This window comes from Podarcis filfolensis (genome assembly GCF_964270895.1).
Source record: "Podarcis filfolensis genome assembly, chromosome: 1".
Classification (NCBI taxonomy): Eukaryota; Metazoa; Chordata; class Lepidosauria; order Squamata; family Lacertidae; genus Podarcis; species Podarcis filfolensis.
Window position 1 is genome coordinate 89404509 of NC_139604.1, and position 15384 is coordinate 89419892.

Consider the following 15384-nt stretch of genomic DNA (forward strand, 5'->3'; position numbering starts at 1 on the left):
CCCCTCGCTGGGAGGGAGATTTGATTGAAAGTAGGCTGGCAGAGGAAAGGTTAAGCACTCCCTTCTCTCCTACTCTAAAGCTCTCCCTTTTCTGTAGGAGCTTGGAGAAGGAGAAGGATCTGCTGGGCTTTGCAGCCCATGGCTGCAGTGTAGTGTGTAGTGTGCCTCCACAGATCTTACAAATGCTGACTAAAACCTTTGAGGCAGAGGAGGAGGAGCTGAGTGGTAAGCAGACGTCTTTGGGCGATAACTTGAGGCGATGGGATTAAAGCCATTTATTTTGGGATCAACAAATTGATTAATATCGTAAATGAAAGCAAAGCTTTGCCCTCTGTTGAGGCACATAGGGAGAGTTAATTGCAGCTTTATGTCGATGCCAAACAAACTAGGCACTGGCGCCAACTGTTTTCTCTTCTCTTCAGCTGAGGATTGCCAGCTCCTTACCAAGATACCAAAGGTCAAGTGTCTTCGCAACAGTCGGCGAGAAGGTGCGTATGGCAGATTTTGCAAGAATCGTTCACTTTTAGAAGGACCCAATGGTAGCACAAATTAATACTTGTGGGTGTTGGGGGACATACGGCGGCCTCCTCCTCTGAACCAACCAAGTCCCTTTCCTATATCTAGTTTCATCACCATCTGATGAAGAGCCATCGCCAGCAAGAAGTTCTGTCTTGTCTGAGTTGAGTTTCAATATATTCACTCGCATTTCAGCCCATTACAAACCTCAGGCAGTGATTCAATTGCAAAAAAAGCACCACAATTTATTCAGGTGGAAAAGATAAATAGAGCTAGGCACCATCAGTATACTGATAAAAATCCGCTCCAAAACTCAGCACGACTTCTCCCAGTGGTTTCACTGTGAAGAAGTATGATGGAAAGGATAGAAGTCTGTTGTATTCCACAGGGAAGCACATGGGGGAGGAACAGCAATCAGCTGGAATTTTCCAGCAATTAGGAGCAGAACTACTATAAAGCCGAGCTTCCTATTCCTATCCCATATTCTTGATCCAGAAAGATGCTGTGATATAAAAAAAGATACAGTAAGTTCAAAAGAATCAGCAGAGTTACACTCCCTGGTAATTCCCCTTGCACAGATAATAAACTAAGAGAGTCTCAGTCCTGAGTTCTAGTTAGGAAACAGGTGGAAATGGGTCTAGATATGGGAAGCACTACATGCAACTGTAGATTTGGCCACAATACAGTTCAGCCAACTTGGCTAGAAAATAAACTGGATATTGCTCCCCAATTCATCCAAGGAGGGCTTCTGTTAACAATAGTCTTGCTGCAGCTGGGATGGGGAACTGGTGGCCCTCCAGATGTTTTTGAACCACAGCGCCCATCCTTCATGACCATTGGCTGGGGCTGATGGGACTTGTAGTCCAACAACATCTGGAGAGCTACAGGTTTCCAACCACAGGGCTAGATGGTACAAAGACCCGCTTCGATTAAGGATAGATTATCTTCCACAAGATGGCCATCCCTTTCTCCCAGTTTATTAATTCTAGGAATTAGGGACAGAGGTCAGACTGAGATAAAGTGGTATGTGCAGATCTGCGTGTTCTGTCTACATCTTTGGATTTTAAAAGCTGAAACTAATCCAATAAAACCTGACCAGAGGACAATGCATCTGCTATTGACTCTGTCTTCAGTGGAGTCAAGGTCAGAGCGGAGGGGAGCGATTGTGTCCACAAAGAACACTGCAGAAATGTTGCAACAGGCCTGAGGATTCGTAACAATCCAAGCAAGGAGAGTTAGGTTTTTTATTGTATTTTTAATATTTTGTTGGAAGCCGCCCAGAGATGGGCGGGGTATAAATAATAATAATAATAATAGGTTATTAAAGCTCAGAAAAGCTCCACTGGATAAGGTTGCACAGACACAATGGTGGTCAAGAAGAAAGAGCACCATGGAACAGGTCTTCAAGTGGCCTCTAAGCTGTGTTCAGATGGATTTGTCACAGGCTTTCCTCTATTTGCACTCAAGCTGTCATCCCTGTTGCCTCATTGTACAGAATACTCTACTGAGCCATGGTGAGGCCTGTGCCTTGGCAGGTGGGAAAAGTATGCCTGAGAACTCTTGTGTCAGCCGTCTGTCAACTTCCTGTCCCAAGATTGCAGTAAAAGTAATTGGCCAAATCAGCTTTAAAAAAAATCTCCCAAGGTTATCTGGAGGCCGCTTGAATCCATAAGGCCATCCTAATGGGTCCATTGCCCCAGATGCATTCACCCTAACAACGGAAAACAAAAATGCCATGCAAATTTGTGGTGAAACGTCCGAAGAGGGTTTTTTGAGGGAAGCTAAAAGGGTTTTAACAAGACAGGTGAAATTTCTCAGGGGTGTTTTGCACATCTCTAAAAAGGAGTCACCACAACTGCCCTTTCAAATTCAGCTCCGTGCTTCCCATGGTGAGAGGAAAGCAGGGGGAAGCAGGAGGGGGAAGTGTAAGAATTATGGCACTCAAAGCATCCCTGTGCAGGGCCTGGTTGCCCCTGAATGAACCTAACTGTGAGCAAAGGGATAGGTGCACTGCATGGTAAAGTAAGCCAAGAGCAGAGCAAAAAGAACTGCAATGCAGACGCTTATAATTGCATGTCTCAGCCATGTCAGGACGATGATGCTTTAGGAAAACCAGACACCTGTAATTTTCCCCACCTCTCCTCAAGTCTATGGGTGCCATACCAAGCTTACTTCTTCTCCTAGATAAAGAGAATGTTCAAGGGGATCAAACTGCTAACTTGCAAGTCTACTTAAAATGCTGTGGTCGGGAGAGGTCCAAAAAAGGGCATCCAATGCGCCATCTGGTCTGGTTTAGGGGGGCCAGTTCCAGCTTTTGCAGCTGATGATGTGGACAAAGTACTTGCGGCTATTTGGCCAACCATCTGCCCTTTTGACCTTTACCCAATTTAGCTGATTCAAGCTAGCCAAGGGAGACTGGCCAGTTGGGTCCAGGGGATGGTTGATGCTTTGTAGCATGAAGGAGTGCTGCCTGCAGCCCTTTAGGTGGGGTGTCCACTCCTTTAAAAAGTGGGGGAAGCCTGCCCTGGACCCAGAGGTCACTGACAACTACCACTCCAGTGTTAATACTCTCTTCTTGGGCAAGGTGCTCAGAAGGGAGGTGTCAATTCAGCTGCAAGCACTGCTAGATGATATTGATTATATAGATGCTTACCAGTCTGGGTTCAGGCTCAGTGTTGGGGGCTGTATCGACTTAAATAGTTCCATCCTTTTTCTTTTCCACTGTCCCTTTTTATGCTACCAGCTCTCTTCTCTACACTTTTCCAGGATTGATCCGTTCTCGTGTGCGAGGTGCTGATACAGCGGCAGCCGAGATCCTTACTTTTCTGGACAGCCATTGTGAAGTCAACAGCGAATGGCTGCAGCCGATGCTTCAGAGAGTGAAAGAGGTAAGTGTGGGCAGCCTGGCCTCCTGCCCTTGCTTCACGCCACCCTCTTTGCTATTGGCTAGCTACCAACTCCTGACGCCTGTGACAGTGGGCCTGACTATTGTCACTGCAAATAGGAAAGAGAGCATAAGAAGAGCCTGCTGGATCAGGCCCATCTACTCTAGCATCCAGTGGCCAACCAGATGCCTGTGGGGAAATTGCAAGCAGGATTTGAGCACAAGAGTCCTCTCGCCTGCTGTGGCTCCTGGCAACTGGTATTCAGATGCATTGCTGCCTCCAACAGTGCAAGCAGAATCACGGCTAGTAGCCATCAACAGTCCCCTCCTCCATGAATTTTTCTAATCCTCTTTAAAAGCCATCCAAGTTGGTGGCCATCACTGCCTCCCATGGGAGCGTGTTCCATAGTCGTGCTGCTTGAAGGGGTACTTTCTTTTATCTGTCCTGAGTCTTCCAACATTCAGCTTCGTTGGAAGTCCTTGAGCTCTAGCGTTATGAGAGAGGGAGAAAACAGAGCTTCCCAGCCTCTTATCTCCTATTGCTGAATTCACTCTCCCCACATGCATTCGTTACACCAAAATATAGCTTAATATGGGAGTCCTTTTTCCAGAGTTGTGTAATAAATAATGCACTGTGTGGCGTTCATTTGGGAGTGTGTGTGGGGGGGAGCGGTAGCCCCCAGGGTAGATGGAGAGAAAAAACGATGCAGCTGAGTTGGCAGTTCTCATCCTGCCTGTGCCAAGAGGGTCAGCGAAAGGATGTGACGGTGCTGCTGAAAACTCTGCCGTTTCGGAGCTGGGAGGGGAGGGCCGACCTCCCTGCCGCATTTAAGGCCTGCTTTCTCCTCAGGAAGGCAAGAAAAGAGGAGGGAAAGCTTTTAGGTAGTTAACAGGGCCCAGGAGGCAGGTGGGAGGAACTGCTATAGATGCAAATTACATATATGTTCAGCTTAATGCCAAAGGGAGGAAGAAGGTGAAACCTTAGAACTGGTGACTTAAAAAGTCTCGGCTCAATAAATCCTCCTTCTCAGTAGCCCGTAAATGTCTGTTTTATATTTGCTCATAAAATCATGCTGCTGGCAGGACCAACAATAGCAGTGGCAGCTCATTGACTGCTCTTGCACGGAAGGAAATGTGCCCGGACAGCTCAGCAGCAGAGGAGGATTAGAGTCCAGACATTTCAAGAAGTTTATTATGTTTGAGTTTCTCTATTTCAGGCCTACCTTTTTGTTGTCAGGTGCACGCCTGTTTCAGTGCCAAGAAACACGTTTGCTTATATATCTGCGCTACAGATAGTATGGCATATTTACCGGCCCTTTCCTCTCCCAGGTACTGATATTCTGTGAGGGAAGCTTGGAGCCTCTAAAAGAATTTTCACCACTGTCACCCAACTATAATTCCCAGGATTATTTGGGTGGTTGAGTGGGGTGAACAATGACAGTTATGATATAAACTAATATAAACTAGTAGACTTAACATACCTTTAGACACATGGGGAAAACCCCCAAAACCCCATAGCTTTAGGCATTTCCCCCCTTCATTTCATCTTTGTGCCCAGATCACAGAGCCTAACTATATGTGATGCAGGTGATGTGATTCTCAACCACATTGTGTTGTTGTTGTTTAATTAAATGCCTAGTGCAGAAGGTGGCAACTGATTGCCCTTGGGAATGTGGCGTTTGGTGAGGGCAAGTTTAAGCTAGGAGTCGGGAGGGGGAAATCTGTGTCCTGCTGCATGTTACTGGACCCATCATCCCCTGCCACTGGCCGTGCTAGTTGGGACTGGTGGGAATTGGTATCCAGCAATATCTGGAGCGCAGCAGGTTCTCACCCACCCCGGTTTAAGCCTGTTAGTAAAATTAGCATGTTAGTGAAAACTGCTCCCTTCCATGTGGCAAGTTTACATTAGGAAAACACCACTTGGAGCTCTCTTCCTAACGTAAGTTGCCTTGGAGGCAAGTTTTACCACTATCATGGCCCCGGGAAAGAGAGGCTTGAACCTCTCCTGACCATGTGCTGCATTTCTAAGGGCAATTCCCTTCTTCCAACTATGCCTGGTATTTTCAAAAATCCACAAGTGTCACAAGGGTCTAGGCCCCTTCCCTTACTTCGCCATAGCCGTCTCTCCCACACCATTTTCAAGGTCACCGTTTCTGAAGTTGCTGCCTTTTATGTGCCGTGAGCTGGTTGGAATTTAGATCTCTTGGAGCTTGTCAATGCCAGCTATCTCTGACCCCTAGGCTTCTACTGCCTAAACATGAAACATCTGTTTTGTCTGTTGGCCTCCAACCACTTTGCAGGGAGACCAGCTTTTGACCCTTTTGCCTGCTCATTTGTCTTCCTTTACCCCTTCTAAAGGTAGGCAGCCCCTGACTGTCCAAATTAACCACTCTCCCTATGGGTTTTCCTTGTGGGCTGTACCTGCTCTAGCACAGCCTTCAAAAATTAAGCCTGGGGCAAACTCCCATTGTCTTCACTTCATAGGTTTCTGCGCTGCCTTTTGTATTTTGCAGGCAGCATGTGTTAAAAAGCACAACAGGGATTCTTCACCCAAGTCCTGAGCCTGCTTAAATGATTAGTCATTAATGGATTCTCTGGCTGAAGGATGCTCCTGCCTGCCAGCAGGAGATCTCAGCGCCTTCCCTGCTTGACAGTGAGCAAGCAGGCAGTGACATCCGCTGATCCTGCTTTGTCTCCATGGTTGTCTGGGCCAGAGCAAGAGGCGGGTGAACAAGCTTGTTGCAGTGACCATGAGCAGAAACTCCAAAGGGCTGGGCCTTGGTAGTTCAGCAGCCAGGCCAAACTTGGATACCAGCCCTACTTTCCTGCAAACAACCACCTTATTCACTTCTAAGGGGGTAGACGCCGTTCTCTTCCCACCCTTAGAGCCAAAAATTGCTGGAATAGCCTCTTGGGCTGTCTATCCATGATTAGATGTGCCTGTGAGTACGTACCTGGCATAGGATGCTTCCAAATGGCTTGTTTATTGAATGCTTGTCCTTATTTGTTGACCGGGAGATAAGACTGCATTGGCTGTTGAATGAGCATTCATTCTGATCTGTTTGTGGAGAGCTGGTTAAATGGCATCTCACCACAGCAAGTATTATGCTATAGCCCAGCAGGTGGCGCTGTGTTCTAAACCACTGAGCCTTTTGGGCTTGCCAATCAGAAGGTTGGCGGTTCGAATCCCTGCGATGGAGTGAGCTCCCATTGCTCTGTCTCAGCTTTTGCCAACCCAGCAGTTCGAAAGCACACCAGTGCAAGTAGATAAACAGGTACTGCTGTGGCAGGAAGGTAATAATAATAATAATAATAATAATAATAATAATAATTTATTATTTAAACCCCGCCCATCTGGCTGGGCCTCCCCAGCCACTCTGGGCGGCTTCCATAGAAACCAAAAATACAGTAAAATATCACACGTTAAAAACTTCCCTGAACAGGGCTGCCTTAAGATGTCTTCTGAATGTCAGGTAGTTGTTTATTGCTTTGACATCTGCTGGAAGGGGGTTCCACAGGGCGAGTAAACAGCATTTCTGTGCACTCTGGCTTCCACAATGGTGTTCCGTTGTGCCAGAAGCAGTCATGCTGGCCACATGACCCATGTCTGTGGACAAACGCTGGCTCCCTCAGCCTGAAAACAAGATGAGCCCCATAGTCGCCTTTGACTGGACTTAACCATCCGGGGTCCTTTACCTTTTTTCTTTTTACTTCCCAGTGCATTTCCCTGTCACCTTTATTATTGTGAAAGTCTGATATTTTGGGGAAGTGGGTTTGTTGCACAAGCCAACCTAATCAACTATAATTGTGCAACCTGAATTTTATGGCATGTGACGGAATCCCACCCCAAAACAGCCACCGCCTGGAAGCACCCATTGTCGGCTGTTTCAAGCAGCAGCCTTGCTAGGAGTAAATGTTCCTAATTACCAAGGTTATTTCAGGGCAAGTGAGTATCTCTTTAATGAGGCATTCACTTTGCAGTGACGAAACCTGGAATTAAAGCCCTAGTTAGGGACACCACTTGGGATATGAGATAGACTTCACCAGCTGTCCCTGGGATGTATCTCTGGGAACATCTGGTATGGATGCACCCGCAGAAGTAATAAGAACAGTTGGAGAGACAGACAGATTTCCCTGCAAGATGATTCACTGGAACAATTAACATTGCCTAAGCAAGCAGACTTCATGAAACTATGAGCAAAATCAGGAGAAGGATGTGGATAAAATGCCTCTAAACGATCGTGCATCTCAAGTGCCAAAGGGAGGCTTTCTCTATCAAGTTCTCCCGTGGAATCAGAAAGGGAAATGGCTTCTGTCAAAAGCAGCAGTTTCCCACCTGCATAATTCTAGTCTGTCAACAGCTTTCCTAGGATGACTGTAGGAAATCAAAGCTTAACAGTACACCTGCATGATCTGATACTGTCTCTGATCAATAACCCTTTGAAACCATGTCCTGCATATGTGACCAGAAAATCAAGAACAGACATTTTACCAGTAGCCATTGTGTTATGAATCTCCACCCCCTCTTCCTCCTTGTCCTTCTGTTAATTGTGGAAGAAGTTCCTTTGAGTCTCAGCTGCAACCCCCCCAAAACAACAACAACAACAACAACAACAACAACAACAACAACTGAGGGGTTAAAATCTCCCCCCAAAAAGCCACAGATTTGTCCTTTCCTTATCTCCAGGTTCCGTGCTGGGACTAAGAAAGTAAGGCAGTATGCAAATATGCTTCTCATTCCGCTATGTGCATAAATCTCATGGTCTCTGATTTCCTGACGCTTAATCTCCCTCCCTCCTGGCAAAATTCTAATTTCTTTCCTTCCTTGTCTTTTCTTTCAGGATTATACTCGGGTGGTGAGTCCTATCATCGATGTGATAAGCCTGGAAAATTTTGCCTACTTAGCAGCATCAGCAGATTTGAGGGGAGGTAGGTAAGGTGAATAAGTAAATTCTTAAGAAAGGTCTCCCTCCCTCTGGATAGGCCCAACATAGCTGGTTCCTTTTGATCTCGATGCCAAATATGCCAGAATAAAAGCCTAGGATTTCATCAGCAGTTGAGCCTGTGCTCAGAGTGTGTATATGTGTGTAATTTCAAATCTTCATGGCTGTGATTATGGAGTACAGCCTTGTACAGTTTGTGCAGAATCCAGCTTTCAGATTTTTAAACACACACACACACACATACACACACACACACAGTAGTATTTGTTGTGGGTAACACCTGAAAATGCATTGGCAATTTCTATGAAAACAGTAAGAATCTGGGAAGGGGGTTCAAGTCACAACTGAATGAGGTTAAGTCACCTTGCTGTCAGTTCCTTCCCTGTTCCCGATCCTTATTCCTCAACCTTAAAGACCGAAACGCCCTTAATTTGTGGTTTCTAAAAATAAGCTCATGCTTGTTTTAAGCCCGTGACATTATCTCTCGTTTTGCGTTTAATACTGTGGATCCATCTATTGTATCTGTAATTTCACACACCTTAAAATGAAGTTTAATAACATATATGCGCTGTGAAAGAGATTCTGCCTGAGTGTCACACAGTCTCCTTTCTTTTTAAATTAGTTCTGACAATAGCTTAGTTGGAAAAGCAGGAGACTCTTAATCTCAGGGTTGTGGATTCGAGCCCCACATTGGACAAAAAGATGCCTGCATTGCAGGGGGTTGGACTAGATGACCCTTGTGGACCTTCCAGCTCTCCAATTCCATGAACCTATGGCCAGCAGTTACCCCTTGGGCTTATGAGCTGCCCACAGCCTATGGATTATTAACTTGGAAGAAGGGCACCTGCAGCTGATCTCCAGATGTGGCTGGAAAAGCTCCAGCCCTTTCCTTGCTTTCTCCCATTTAGCAGAAGAAGGCAGCCAAACTACATACTCTAGCAGAGAAGGCTTTATCAGGCTCTGAGGGAAAGGATAGAAATCGAGAAAGCAGGGTACAAAATCAAACAAAACAGGCTATGCTCTACACAACGGTGCGGGCTATAGGCTAAGTTTCAAAAAAGGCTTATATGCAATTGGCCTAGGTCTTCGCAGATGTGCCTTTATCCTGCGCTACCAGGAGTGGGGGAGATTGAGAGGTGGAGGGAATGTCATGAATCAGGAGCTGTCAAGGGGCATGTGGTGCAACCCCTCCCATAGGCAGGTGATGGCACTGATGCTTGCCAAGGCAAGAAACTGGGAAAGAGAGGTGCAAATTGGGGAGATATTTCTCTTCTGCTGCTGCCAGGCAGTTTTATTGCAGGAAAGGCCCATTTTGTGGTGTCTAGGGAAAAGGCTGGTGTGCCTAGAGACGGTTGTAGGTTAATCGAGAAGGCAATACATGGACCGGCAAGGGATTCTTAGAGGAGGGAAAGCCTGTGATGTCTTAGAGAAGCTGCTTCAGCCCAAGAGCTGGGTTTATTGGATGGAGAGCTCTCAGAGGCCATATTCCAACAGTGGGTATGGTCAAGCATACACAAACACACAACCCCCTTAACACACATTCCTAGCACATACACACATGGAAGGGAAAGAGAGAACCAGACATTAATTTAGAAAATGCGGTATGTGCACCTTCCTCCTCCTCAGCTGATCTATGCATGTTTGTTGGGGGTTGACTGGGGGGGGGGGGGAGAGAAGAGCCTGCTTTTAAAAAAAGAGTAGTAAAATAAAAATTACATAAAAACAAAGGAAGAAGAAAGCAAAGATTTCCTTGAATAAGGAGAGGAATCTGCTTTGGAAAGCACAAATGTCTTTCCCTATTCAGTGCCATCTGCCACAGATTACTAATACAGATGACCAGCATACTAAGTGATTAATATAGGGAAGCCTTATATTTGATAAGCCCCCAGAATTTCCTTTTATTTCACCCTTTTTTATATACAAGAAACCCAAATGCAAAAGTCCAGCTGCTCCACTCTGTTCTCTTGGCAGTGGGGAGGCATCTACACATCCACCACCCTTTCCCCAAGTGTTGGGGAAACACTGTTTCTACTCAAGTGCAGGTCTCAACTTCCCCTCCCTCTCCGTTTTGCAGAGCCCACTTGCATACAGCTCCTGCCATTCACCTTCCTTCCCACAGGATCTACCCAATTTGCAAAAATGGTAAATTAGGCAGCATTTTATGTGATGCGCATGGGGAAAAGCCAATTACAGCGAACAGAGAGACTTTGTTCCCGGAAATACATGTCATCCCACTGAGAGTGCTGATTAACGTCTCATAACTTTGGCGGCCAATGAGGCATAGGACAGTCTGAGTGGAAGGCTGAAGCACTAATTATTGCATTTCTCTCTGGGAACACACATTGGAAGATTTGGAATGCAATTGAGCTCAGATAAATACCGCTAAGGAACAGGGCGCATCTATAGGGATACCTCGAGGCCTGGCTAACACAAGTCTGCTTGTCTCCTGCTGCCCTGAGACCATGTGAGAATAAGTAGTGTCAACACCATCTAATTATTGCTAAGCGGTATGTGTTGCTGTGTTCTGAGCTTCTTCTAAATGGAGACTTGAAGCCTATTTTCACATTTTCCAGAAACCCTTGTTAGTTTCTGGTTTTCCTCTGTATTTGAGAAACTGCAAACATGTTCTACTCTGTTCCGCATTTTAGGGTTTGACTGGAGCCTTCACTTTAAGTGGGAGCAAATCCCCATTGAGCAAAAATTGTCCAGAACAGATCCTACTGAGTCCATCAGGTAAGCTCTTTTGCTCACAACTTCATCTTTTTGTCTGATATGAGAAGCTGTTCCATTTGTTGATGTTACCACGGGAAGTGTTCAGAGGTCATGTGTGGTTCATTTAAGAGCTGCAGTTAATCAATATCTATTGTTCCCTGAAGAGTTTTAATATTCCTGACAAATACTTGCAACTCAATCTGTTGGCTTGAGTGGCCTGCACTGCTATAATATGCAGCGCATAGTATATTGGTTTTTCAGGCTGTTATGAATATATGCGGCCATCTCCTTTCTGAGGCAGGGGAAATGTCATGGCCCTCATTTTAGAAATTGTTACCATTGTCTAGCAGGAACAATGAACTTTTCCAAGCTGGCGCGTGACCAGAATAGGGTCTACTGCGGCCAAGACAAGGCCATCCTTTTCCCTCAAGGTTTCAACAAAACCATTTGCACATTCTGTGGTGGTGACCTATATATTCACTGCCTGATTAATTCTGATATATATACACACATTCTCTCTCCACACATACTATAATGCAGATAGGTAAAGGTAAAGGGACCCCTGACCATTAGGTCCAGTTGTGGCCAACTCTGGGGTTGTGGCGCTCATCTCGCATTACTGGCCGAGGGAGCTGGCGTACAGCTTCCGGGTCATGAGGCCAGCATGACTAAGCCGCTTCTGGCGAACCAGAGCAGCGCACGGAAATGCCGTTTACCTTCCCGCCGGAGCGGTACCTATTTATCTACTTGCACTTTGACGTGCTTTCGAACTGCTAGGTTGGCAGGAGCAGGGACCGAGCAACGGGAGCTCACCCCGTTGCAGGGATTTGAACCGCCAGCCTTCTGATCAGCAAGTCCTAGGCTCTGTGGTTTAACCCACAGCGCCCCCCGCGTCCCGTATAATGCAGATAAGGACCACCAAATCTAGGCAAATTAAAAGAAGGATGATAGGTGGATTGAAGCATAATCTTATCAGCTGGTTTGCACTCAAATGGGTGTCCACACTGCCTGAATTTGTGGGTTTTGGATCTCTAGTACAGTACCCCCAACTCCTCTAGTCTTAAGCACCCAGGATGATTAAGCTTGTTCTAGTGTCTGCTGGTCCACATGGCTGATTGGAACAATCACAAGGTCTGTACATTCTTCTGCCTGACTTTTGTGCTGCGGTTCAGTGTAGTGGTTAGGGTGTTGAACCTAGGAGATGGGGGTTCAAATCCCCACTCAGCCATGAAACTCTTAAGAGCATGAGAACAATAGAAGAGCCTGCTGGATCAGACCAAGGGCCCATCCAGTCCAGCATTCTGTTCTCACAGTGGCCAACCAGATGCCTGTGGGAAACCTGCAAGCAGGATTCAAGCAGGAGAGCACACTCTCCTCTCCTGTGGTTTCCAACAACTGGTGTTCAGAAGCATTATTTCCTTCAGCTGTAGAGGCAGGGCATAGCTATGATGGCTATTAGCCTTCAATAGCCCTTTCCTCCATGAGGAAACCCATTGGACGATCACTGTCTCTCAGCCGAACCTACCTCACAGAGTTGTTGTGAAGTTAAAATGGAGAGGGGGAGAAACATGAGTGCTGCCTTGAGTTCCTTGGAACAAAGGTGGGATATAAATGTATTACTAATAATTATTGTTGTTATTATTAATATGGCAGGATTTACTTGCCTTTCCCTATCTTCCCAACTGGGATTAGATGGTTCAGTTGGGGGCAAATGAGGTGCCTGATTGCACTGCCAGCTGAATCTTTAGGTATGCCTCTGGCATGGGTGTAGAAAATCAGTCAACTTGCATTTTGCTTCAGGGTCTTCTGCTTGGCTTACTTGCTTAGTTCTTAAATAATACCATACTCTGGTTATGGAGAAACCAGGTTATAATTGCTGCCAATGTAACTGCAGTTAAGGGCTGTGTGTGTGATTGTGAGTATGTACATACATGGGGGGAGTAGATGAGTGGTCTTGCACTTGCTTCTAATCTCTTAACTACAGTTAAGGTTTTACTCTAAATAAGTCTGCACCAGCTCATAGAAAATGGAGTCTAATGGTTCTTCTTTATAAATGACTTCAGATGGAACATGTTGCTGTATATATGCAGTATGTTTCTGTTGCATTTAAATATATTTTACTGATATTTTGTGTAAATCCTTTCTTGCCCTCATTTTCCCTAGAACACCTGTCATAGCAGGAGGCATCTTTGTGATAGATAAATCTTGGTTTAACCATCTTGGAAAATATGACACTCAGATGGACATCTGGGGAGGAGAGAACTTTGGTGAGTTGATGCCATAACTTCTACTTTTGTTGTCTACTCCCTTCAGTTCTTCCCAGGTCACCTGGTCATACAACGTTTCCTTCTGGTTGGGAGCATCATAGATTGTGGCTTTCACCCTCATCCAGGAACTACTTGCAGACTGATAGGATCTGTTTCCAGCCACCAGAGCATCTGCTCTACAGATCTATGTATATGTCAGTCTCACTCTACAGATTCTTAGACAACTTTTTTGCGAGATCTTTATTACTGGTTTGCATGCATATGTGTTCAAAGATGATAATAACTATAACAACAACAACAATTTATTATTTGTACCCCGCCCATCCGGCTGGGTTTCCCCAGCCACTCTGGGCGGCTTCCAACAAAATATTAAAAATACAATAAAACATCAAACATTAAAAACTTCCCTAAACAGGGCTGCCTTCAGATGTCTTCTAAAAGTCTGGTAGTTGTTTATTTCCTTGACATCAGATGGGGACAACGTTCCACAGGACAAGTGCCACCACTGAGAAAGCCCTCTGCCTGGTTCCCTGTAACCTCACTTCTCACAGTGAGGGAACTGCCAGAAGGCCCTCACAGCTGGACCTCAGTGTCTGGGCTGAACGACGGGGGTGGAGACGCTCCTTCAGGTATACTGGGCCGAGGCCATTTAGGGCTTTAAATGCCAACGCTTTGAATTGTGCTCAGAAATGTACTGGGATCTTGAAAGCGGTCCAGAAACAGGAAATGTCATAGATACTGTTCGTTAGATTAGTACAAAACTGCTAAGGATTCAACCATGATGCTGGAGGATGGTGGCAGCTAGGAGCTTGGAGAAGGAAATGGGTCAGAGTTGGAAAACTAACAGTGCATTGGGCTTTCAGAGTGCTTTAGCGTTCCAGATTGAGGGGAAATGGAGTTAAGATATTGGCCACAGGTCTGTTTTATTTATTCCTATCCCATGCTTCAGCCAGCAGGCTCCCAAAGCAGCTTATAGAAATAATCCAATTCAAACACAATAAAAACCATAATTAAATCCTAATTAAACACCACAAAATCAGTAATGATAGAAGAAAGATGCAAATAAATGTTTCCCAACTCAGCTCATTAAAACCAGATTACCATAAAAGGGTGGTGAGAAAGGTCTTCATCCTCTTTCAAAAAAGAAACCCTGCAACATGCTGGCCAGATCCAGCTCTCCCAGGAGTTCCATGCAAGGGCCACCCACCAAACTTCCATAGATAGTGGGCCCTGGCAGGAACTAGAGGCTTGGGGTGAAGGCCAGGATCCATATCAGTTGGGGCTGGTGATAAATCTGCTTTTCCTACTCCACCTGTTGCAGTAGCTGCCATTGGTCTTCACCATCACGTATTGACCTTCAGTGGCCAGACAAAAGAACATATCAGAGACAATCCATAATATGAAATATCCATGAAAGCCCTTTCTAGTGACTATACAACCCCTCCCCTCCTTTGTGATTGATCTGGCAGCCCCTTCCCTGGTGTTTTCTTTGTGCCTCCAAATAAATATTCAAATAGGGAGCTTGACCAGAGTGGCAGATATTAAACACAGGAGGATGGATCCATAAGCTTTTGCAAGGTCACCTCTCTTCAGTGATTCAAATGAGCTTTTGAACATCAAAGCCCTGGTGGTCCTCTGATGCTATTAACAAAGAAATAAAAGTGAATTTTACTTCAGGGCAGTGAAACGTCTAGAAGCAAAGGGGGATGGGTCAGAATATATCTGTTTAAATAAACAGGGTCAGACGCTGCCATAGGAAACTGAGTTGCTTAGCAAGTGAATCAATAGTGGGTTTGGGGTTTTACTGAAAGGTTGTACAATAAAGAGAGACAACTCCAATTTTAAGAAAGGGAAGGTTTCTAACAGGCTCTTTGGCCCATTATGCTTCCAGGTTTTTGCAGTTCCAGTGTTGATTCCCATAATACATGTGGACCTACACAAGCACTAGTGGTCCAGATATTTTAAAAAGCACAAACATTGACCAGTGCAGACATCCCCCTAAGCAGTGATTAAAGCGAATTACACGTTTTTCTAGAATGCCCATAATCTTTTGGCATCTCTT

At 45.5% G+C, this 15384-nt stretch overlaps 1 protein-coding gene across 3 annotated transcripts in view; it reads left to right on the plus strand.

Annotated features, from left to right (window-relative positions):
• GALNT16 (polypeptide N-acetylgalactosaminyltransferase 16) overlaps nucleotides 1–15384 on the plus strand; it is a 139884-nt gene that overhangs the window by 99663 nt on the left and 24837 nt on the right. For all 3 annotated transcript variants that reach the window (XR_014546465.1, XM_083607137.1, XM_083607136.1), the window contains exons 5-9: nucleotides 423–488; nucleotides 3283–3404; nucleotides 8242–8329; nucleotides 10992–11076; nucleotides 13219–13322. Coding sequence is in view for 2 of the 3 variants with exons in the window: in XM_083607137.1 (XP_083463263.1) it covers nucleotides 423–488; nucleotides 3283–3404; nucleotides 8242–8329; nucleotides 10992–11076; nucleotides 13219–13322 (465 nt within the window). In the remaining variant the exon portion in view is untranslated. The remainder of the gene's footprint in view (nucleotides 1–422; nucleotides 489–3282; nucleotides 3405–8241; nucleotides 8330–10991; nucleotides 11077–13218; nucleotides 13323–15384) is intronic.